This window comes from Phaseolus vulgaris, chromosome 7, assembly GCF_000499845.2.
Source record: "Phaseolus vulgaris cultivar G19833 chromosome 7, P. vulgaris v2.0, whole genome shotgun sequence".
Classification (NCBI taxonomy): Eukaryota; Viridiplantae; Streptophyta; class Magnoliopsida; order Fabales; family Fabaceae; genus Phaseolus; species Phaseolus vulgaris.
This window is the reverse complement of record NC_023753.2, coordinates 36,081,174-36,090,272: the sequence shown is the minus strand read 5'-3', so window position 1 is coordinate 36,090,272 and position 9,099 is coordinate 36,081,174. Positions and strand designations below refer to the sequence as shown.

The window sequence follows — 9,099 nt, the reverse complement described above, 5'->3', positions numbered from 1 at the left end:
TTAACCTTCTCTCATCTTTTGTTAACCTCTTCTTATTTTATTTCCACGTTGCTTCATTTCAATCCTGCAAATTCCATGATTTTTGTTTGTAATTTTTGTTCTCAAATATAGGAAGATCTATAATTTAAGTTTAATATTCACTTTTCTTTAGTTTATATAATTTATTATATTTTTAATAATGATTTTTTTTATGGTTAATTGTATAAATATGTTAGATTTATTTTTCAATTAATAATTAAAAAAACACATGCAAAATTAAATATTAAATCAGATTTCTCAAAAATCATAAATAAAATAAAAGAACCAAAGTCCTGAGTAAAGGTTTAATGAAAATAAATCTTCAATTAATTGGAAAAAAATCTCATCAAAAAATATTATATATATATAAATAATATTTAATTATATATATAATATTAATTATATATATATATATATATATATATATATATATATATATATATATATATATCCACGTACGTATCCCTTACGCATCAATCTAGCTTCATCAAAATTGCACGTTTCCAAACTCCTGGATTGGATAATTTGCAAACGCGCTTCTGTGCTGTGAGCACACCTTCCATATTTTGAATTTTCTTATCTATAAATTCCATACAAATATTAACTTATATAAATTTATAGATAAGAAAATTCCTTAAGAACATATTTAATTTTTATTACAGTCTAAAATATATGTTTAATTTGTATAAAGACAAAAATTTATTAAAAAAATGCAATACATATTTAATTTATTTGGAATTTTACACTATCACAGAACACATTTTATCCATTCAAACTTTTTTGGAAATAAATTTTATTTTGCACATAACAGAATCATGTCATATATCTAAGCTATGCTTAATGAAATAATTTTAAAAAACTTTTAAGTTTATGTAATCAAAATTTAGAAAATTAAGAAGATATTACACAACTTAGTGAATGTCCAACATACATTTTTTTTATTCTGGACAAAGATAAAAGCTAAATGGTGAGGTGATAAACATAGAGGGAAAGAGAAAATAAATTATGTTATCATATATATAAATTTTGTATTTTGAGTGAATATGTCAAAAGGAAACAAAGAGAGATGAAAAATAAAGGAATAGGAGAAAATTTTGAGAAAGGTATAGGAAATAGATATAAAAAAAAATTGAAAAAAATTAAAACATTTTTTAAGAAAATTATTGCACAACTTAGTTATTAAAAAGTGATTACTATTGTGTAATAATATATTTGAATTAAATGAAATGGTTGTTTTTAAATGGCTATTGAATTAAAATCTTTTTTTTTTCTTTGGGATATAATTTGATGTTTTTTTCCACCAATGGTAATCTATGGATAATCGGAAATGATAAATCTAACTAGTTTCTCTAAGTAGATATAATAATAACAATTATTATTAATAATATTAGTATTAAAATTATAATATTAATATTAATATTAATACTAATATTAATATTAACAATAATAATAATTTTCATTATATCAATAATTTTAATAATATTATTAATTTTAATAATAATATCAATAATAATAATATTAACAATGATATTAATAATACTAATAATATTAACAAAAATATCAATAACATTAATAACCATATACAAATAATATTAACAACAATATTAGTAATATTGATATTAATAATAACATTAATAAAAAATATTAATATTAATAGATAGATTGTAAAGTTTTATAAATTTGGTAATTAATTTATTTGTAAATTGAACATACTTATTTCTAAAGTTGGTAACTTTTAAGTTTCAATCTTTAGGATATATGTTGTTATTTGGTGCAATGGTACGTCCATAGCTGCTAAGGATTTATCTCTCTCTTTTTTAATAATTTTTTTTTTATCAAAGAATCCAACTAATTTTTATATAATACATTGGTGCACAGGGTTTAATTTAAAAAATATTTATTTGATTTTTTAACATTTTAATATAATTTTAAATAGGAGAAATACGTTAATTTATAAAAATTTAAATTTATTGTATAAATATAAAAATAAAGAACAAATCATTTTAAATCAGTTATGAAAAACATCTTTCTGCTAAAAAAAAAATTAAAATATACTTGTGCACATATAATACATAGATATGTGTTTTCGTGTCCTACATTTAATAAATTATACGTATTTTTGTGTTCATGTTATCAGTTGTGTTTGTGCTATATAGATCATAAGAAGTTTAGAATATCTAAGATAATTTATTCTAGAAAAAAAAAATACAAACTATAATTTATAATTTAAAATTTAAAAATAATTAAATTTCAATTTATTATGATTGTTAACTTTTTAAGAGATGATCTTTTGATAGTTAATTCCAATTATAAATTGTATATTAAAATAAAAAATTAACATAACAAATTATTAAGGCGAACAATTGTTTGCTACAGTTTCAAAGAATAATAAATTTTTTCTTTCAAAATTGTTGATTACAATTAATCAGTCTCTTTCCGTAAGATTCTTTTGTCTTTCCATAAAAACGTGAAAGAAAGGAGCGAAGGTGGTAAGCACGCGCTGGAAGCCGCGACTAAAAAAAACACCCATTTTTTAAAGAATTATCGTGTTTGTCCATTTTCGAACAAGATTAGGTTATTTTATTGTTTTTTCTATTTTAAAAACTAAAATAAATTTTTTAAATTATTCAAGCAAAATTGTTTTTAATGAGATAAATATTCCTCTTAACATATTTTTTATGAGCTTTTCAAACATTTCTATTATAAAATCATCATACTAACTTATTAAATAAGAAGTGAAATGTGTGAAATTTTGTTAACAATAATATAGTGGTTAAATTACAAATTAGGTTTTCCTTAATTCTTCTATATTTTTAATGATTTTAGTCTTGGATTTTATTAGTAAATTATTGTATTTTTTGAAATATTGAATTTAACGTATGTTTAATTTTTTTTAATAAACATTGACATACCACTTTCATTTTAAAATATGACAAAAAAAAGTAATGAAATAAAAAAACTTTACAAAATTGAATATGCAATCAAAATTATGAATTTTCTAAATCTTTTAAATTTTATGAAGTTATATATGCTTTGGAGGAAGGTCAAAAGTTGGGTTTTACCAGTGTCTAGCTGGAATGTAACTCGGCTTTAGTTTATGCTGCGTTTACTGCTAGAACAAATGTTCCTTGGATGCTTCGTAATTGATGGAATATTTGTCTTAATTACGGTGTAAAAATCAGGTTTAGGATTACTCATATTTTTTCGTGAAGGGAATGCGTGTGCTGACAAGTTGGCTAATTTAGGATTTATTCATAGAGAATCTTTTCATTGGTATAATAGACTTCCATCTAGTATGTTCTTAGAATTCTTTATTAATATGTATAGTCTAACTACGTATTGTTTTTGTTAACATATGAGTTTTGGTATAATCCCCATATTTTTGTATTTTCTTTCTTTTAATAATATTTTTTTTTATGTGATGATAAATGATTGTTGTCAGTTGAGGTTTCAGTCTAGGTGAGATGTCGAGTAACATAGTGATATATAACATGAAAACTTTTTATAAAATAAAAAAAATAAAATCACAGAAAAAAAATAATATGACAAAAAATACACTAAAAATTAGTTTAAAACCAACTCAAAATTTTGTATAATAAATTTTAACATATAACAAGAAACTGTGAGAAGATATTTGATCTATTATTAATATTAATAAATTTATGATAATATGATAAAATAATTATGTCTTTTTGTGTTGCTGTCAAAAACTGGATAAATAAATGGAAAGTGTGAAGTGATCAAATCAAATCTGTTTTCTGCATCTCACCAATCTTCCTTTCTCTGCCAATTTTCTTCAATTTCGAAATCACCAAACACAAGATGGAGAAAGCGATCAACAGACAGAAGATTTTGCTTCATCATCTCAACCCTTCATCTTCCAACCATTCATCCTCTCTCTCTGTTAGTTTCACTTTTCTGATCACTAACATGGTTTTCATCGTTACCCTTTTCGTTTAATCTATTCACGCTTTTTTGGCTTTTGGGAAAACTACCCTTTTGCTAACTCTGCCATAATCAGCTCCCTTGATTGGTTGTTAGCTCAAAATATTTGCATATTCATTTCATAGGTTGTTTGGCATGTGTGTTGATTACCCTTTTGTTATTTCTATGACAAATTGTTCTCTACTTTGATTGTTAGCTCTGAATTTTATAGAAATTTTTGATCTTGTACGTGTTTATGAAAATTTATTCTCTTGATTGATTATTACATCAGAATTTTATAGATTTCTTTTCTTAAATGTATTTTGTGATTTTATAGGCTGCTAGAGTTCGAGTGGGGATTTTGGAAGAAGGAAAAAAACATGATTCTTTTGCTACATATAGCTTCCTTGATTGATTGTTGGGATTTTGTTATTTATAGTAAAACAATATGTATATGGACGTGTTCATGTAACAGAACGTCCTTATATTTGTTCAATGGGTTGTTTCACTTGTTTGGCGTATGAGAGAAGTACCCTTTTGACATTTAAATTGGAATTTATTTTCTTGATTAATTGTTTGCTCAGAATTCTATGTTACTTTGGATTAATTGTATAAATTCACTAGGCTTCAGCATGTGCGGCGGGGGACAGTGCTGCTTATCATAGAACATCTACATTTGGGGACGATGTTGTAATCGTGGCGTAAGTTCTGATCTTACTCAATTGAAATATCTAATGTTAAACAGGCTTTATTTATTTAATAACAGTCTACAGCTGTGAATTATGCGGATTTGTGTTTGTGGGATCTTTAATTTTTACCCAAAATAATGTATTTACAATTTTGTAGTGCTTATCGGACTGCTCTTTGCAAATCTAAGCGTGGAGGTTTCAAAGACACTCATGCTGATGATCTACTGGCTCCTGTTTTAAAGGTTTCAGTTCTTTGCTTTTGATTTTTAGTTTTTGTGCATTTTCAATTTTAAATGAGTTCTAACAAATAACTGCATTTCTTAAGCTGTGGTGATTTATGCAAAGGTACTTTGTACTGTAGTTCATAGTTTACTCTATTAAATGTTAATGTTCTATTCTATAACTCTACATGAACACGGGTTTTCATCGTAGGCTGTAATTGAGAGAACCAATGTCAACCCAAGTGAAGTTGGGGATATTATTGTGGGCACTGTATTGGCTCCTGGATCTCAAAGAGCCAGTGAATGCCGTATGTCTGCATTTTATGCTGGTTTTCCTGGTATGTGTAGATATTCTGTGCTTGTAAACCTGATATGTGACTCTGATTTGTTATTGATAATACATGTAATTTTATTTTCGTCCAGAAACTGTACCTATAAGAACTGTTAATAGGCAATGCTCATCTGGGCTCCAGGCTGTGGCTGATGTAGCTGCTGCTATAAGGGCCGGATTCTATGACATTGGTAAAGGAAGCACCAATTTGCTTTGTTCTTCTTGTGATTGCCATGATTTTTACTGTCTAATGTTACCTTTAATTATTTTGTTTAGGTATTGGTGCTGGTTTGGAATCTATGACAGCGAATCCAATGGCATGGGAAGGATCAGTTAATCCTAAAGTATTTTTTCCCTCTTTTCATCACTCCATCTCCAGCTTTATTATACAATCTTAATTTTGGTTTTAGGAAATAAAACCTCTAGAATGGCTACAAAGTTATGATATTTTCTTCGGCGTTGTGACAGGTAAAAATGTTTGAACAAGCACAAAACTGCCTTCTTCCAATGGGTATTACCTCTGAAAATGTTGCACATCGCTTTGGTGTTTCAAGGAAGGAACAAGATCTGGCTGCAGTAAGTTTGGATATATGTTTTAATTCAAGATTTCGTTCTATTTTATAATTTAATGACTTTGAACTGAAGCTTCTTAACAATTATGTTGTTAGGTTGAGTCTCATAGACGAGCTGCTGCAGCTACTGCTTCTGGTAGATTTAAAGACGAAATTATCCCAGTCTCCACCAAGGTATTTGCCATTACAGGGTATATTGAATCTTTCTTTGGGATATTGGGTGCTGAAACAAACCTCTTCTTTTCTATCAGATTGTGGACCCAAAATCTGGTGAGGAGAAATCTGTCACCATTTCTGTTGATGATGGAATTCGATATGGAGCAAAGTTTTCTGATCTAGAGAGGCTCAAACCTGTCTTCAAGAAAGATGGAACTACTACTGCTGGTATAAGATCATAAAATCCTGGTTCGTTTCCCAAATCCCTTCTAATTGGTGTTCTAAATTTAATCATGTGATGCCTGTGCTTTAGGTAATTCTAGCCAGGTGAGTGATGGTGCTGCAGCTGTTCTGCTTATGAAAAGAAGTGTTGCACAGCAAAAGGGGCTACCCATTCTTGGTGTATTCAGGTACATAGTCTGTGACATAAACTTTAGTCTCTGGAAATATTTATATATTCATTGCATATTGACATGCCGAACGTTCTAGACTAAGTTTGAATTAAGTTTAACAAAATTTAGAAAAAATATATTTTGGAATAGATGAATGAATGAATGCTAAGCTGCAGAATGATGTACTTTCCTCTGTTTTGGCCAAACAACACATATTTATACTTCATCTGGTTTCTGAAATGATACATCTAGTTCCTTCTTATGCTAGGTGTATATTTTACTATCAAGTCCTACTAGGTTAGTACCAATTTTCTTGGCAACTATACCAGCAACTTTTGGCACACGTTTTTGCCATCGAGTGCTCTATTCATCAAAAACATAATTTACAGAACTCAAAAATATATTAAAAAAAAAGTACTGACAAATTCTTGTTTTGTCCAGTTTCTTGTATTTGCTATAATCCCTAAATACAAGATTCGGTCCCTTTGTTTCCGCATACAATATTATCTTGGAAGATAACAATTTATTGAACAAACTTGTCAAGCATTTCCTTCAGAAATTGGAACTTCATATTTATATAATTATCTTTGTTGTAATGAATTTTTCCATTCTAAAATCACAAATTATATTATCTATGTAGTTAAAATGTGAAATTGAATAATTGATAAGATAAAAATGTGAACATTATTTATTGGCTGTCATCTAGGACTTTCACAGCAGTTGGTGTTGATCCTGCCATCATGGGTGTGGGCCCTGCTGCTGCAATTCCTGTTGCTGTTAAGGCTGCAGGTCTAGAGCTGGATGATATTGATCTTTTTGAAATAAATGAGGTACCTTACCAATGTGTTTGTGTTACATTTTCCGTTTTCTCTGTCTGAATTTACATTTACTCACTTCAATACATTGCTTGTGTTAAGGCATTTGCTTCCCAGTTCTTGTATTGCCGAAACAAGCTAGGGCTTGATCCAGAAAAGATCAATGTTAATGGAGGTGCAATGGCAATTGGGCATCCTCTAGGTGCAACAGGTGTATATCACAACTTTTTATCTTACATTTCCTTAGAATAGGTATTAAATAAAGGTAGGAAGTAATTGTATTGAAGACTACTATATGCTGTGCCTATGAGCAGTACCTTGGACTCTAGTTTTGATCTTTGCTCTTCCCTCTAATTGTATCATATCATAATTCTACCAATATAAATATGAGAACATATGAGAGGAGTGATAAGCTCTACAAAATATAGTCTCTTTTATTTATCTCAACTTGGTATCAGAGGGATTAGCCCTCCATTACAAGACAGCCTTGAAGGTTGACCTGTACAATCAGACTAGATTAGGACTTTAATTTTTGACACAAAAATGGGAAATTAAGGACTCAAGAAGACTGGAACCCTTGGATGTAAAGTGATAGATGTACTACTGAAACAAGTTAGCCTGTTGATTATTTTGCTCATAGTATATGATATTTAGTTATATACAATTTTTCTTTTATGTTAAAAAATAAATAACTGATTTAACATGCTTTGAAACTTTAATCTATTATACAAAACATAATAACACTTTGGTTCGACCATATTTTAACCATGATTAGGCTGTTATTTCAGTTAGTTCCTTCACTGGTTCAATTTCTGATTTACTAGCATTGGTTTATGCACTGGAGTCCCACATATACCTTCAAAATAATGAGCTTATCAGTGGAGTTGACAGAAACCAGATAAAAAAGCATTATAATCTAACTCCAAAATTAGGTTACTGATACTGCTAGAGGGTATACTATAGAAATATAAAAGCATAATAATAAAGTAACTAAATCATAAAAATTACCAACCCTACAAGTGAGTATTGGATATGATCTAGGTTCATAAGAAAATCTGGTATCCAATACTGTGTATGACTACAGGCAAACATTTTAGAGTATCTATATACCATTCTCCAATCCTTTGTTGGATTGAGAGCTTACCACTAGACTAAAATTGTAGCTTATAATTAAGGCAAAACTTTTATCTAAGAGCATAGCAGTTTAAGTATTACAATTCACGATTCGATTGTGACTTGATCCATTTGATTTCAAGACAACTGGTGTCACCTACAACATCCCTCTCTTATATTCAACCTGGAACACGACTATTGTCATGTGCACTTGCTAAATACCAATAATGCATGGTATTCTTTATGAATTTCAATAATGGTTTTCAAATTTTTTGTAGGTGCTCGATGTGTTGCTACACTGTTGCATGAAATGAGGAAACGTGGCAGGGACTGTCGTTTTGGAGTTATATCTATGTGCATAGGTACAATCACTTTCTCACTGCATGTTTACGTGCTTACCTTCTCACATAAACATCCTGCAAAAGATGATGCCTTTTCTGTTGTGAGCAGGTACTGGAATGGGGGCAGCTGCTGTTTTTGAGAGTGGTGATTGTGCTGATGAGCTATGCAATGCCCGGAAAGTGGATGACCTTCTTTTATCCAAGGATGCTCGCTAGAAATAGTTTCCTCATACTTGGTTGGTAATCAAACAAAAATCACATTAAGGCTTTGTCCCATGACAGTGAAAATGTCAATCACTGTTCAAGATTTCAAAACTTTCTATTCATAAGACTAGCATTATTTTGCATATGTTTTGTTTAATTATAAACACTTCTTTTGTCTCTTAAACCTCCTAATCACATAAGTTATTACATCTTTTACTCTCTCTTCTCTCTACTCTTTATCCACCCTAATTAGGATGAACAATAAGAAACAAATGGATTCTGTGTTTTTGCTGCAAATATTTTAAGGTTTTTTTTTATCTATT

At 28.9% G+C, this 9,099-nt stretch overlaps 1 protein-coding gene across 1 annotated transcript; it reads left to right on the top strand.

Annotated features, from left to right (window-relative positions):
* Positions 1 to 3,625: 3,625 nt before the first annotated feature.
* On the top strand, positions 3,626 to 8,992 carry LOC137830416 (3-ketoacyl-CoA thiolase 2, peroxisomal-like). The gene is made up of 14 exons (XM_068637737.1): positions 3,626 to 3,921; positions 4,567 to 4,643; positions 4,789 to 4,873; positions 5,064 to 5,190; positions 5,276 to 5,374; positions 5,460 to 5,527; positions 5,652 to 5,759; positions 5,852 to 5,929; positions 6,007 to 6,139; positions 6,225 to 6,321; positions 7,010 to 7,133; positions 7,221 to 7,329; positions 8,510 to 8,593; positions 8,682 to 8,992. Exons 1-14 carry the CDS (start codon positions 3,841 to 3,843, stop codon positions 8,786 to 8,788), a joined length of 1,377 nt encoding a protein of 458 aa, XP_068493838.1. The 5' UTR covers positions 3,626 to 3,840; the 3' UTR covers positions 8,789 to 8,992.
* Positions 8,993 to 9,099: the final 107 nt, after the last annotated feature.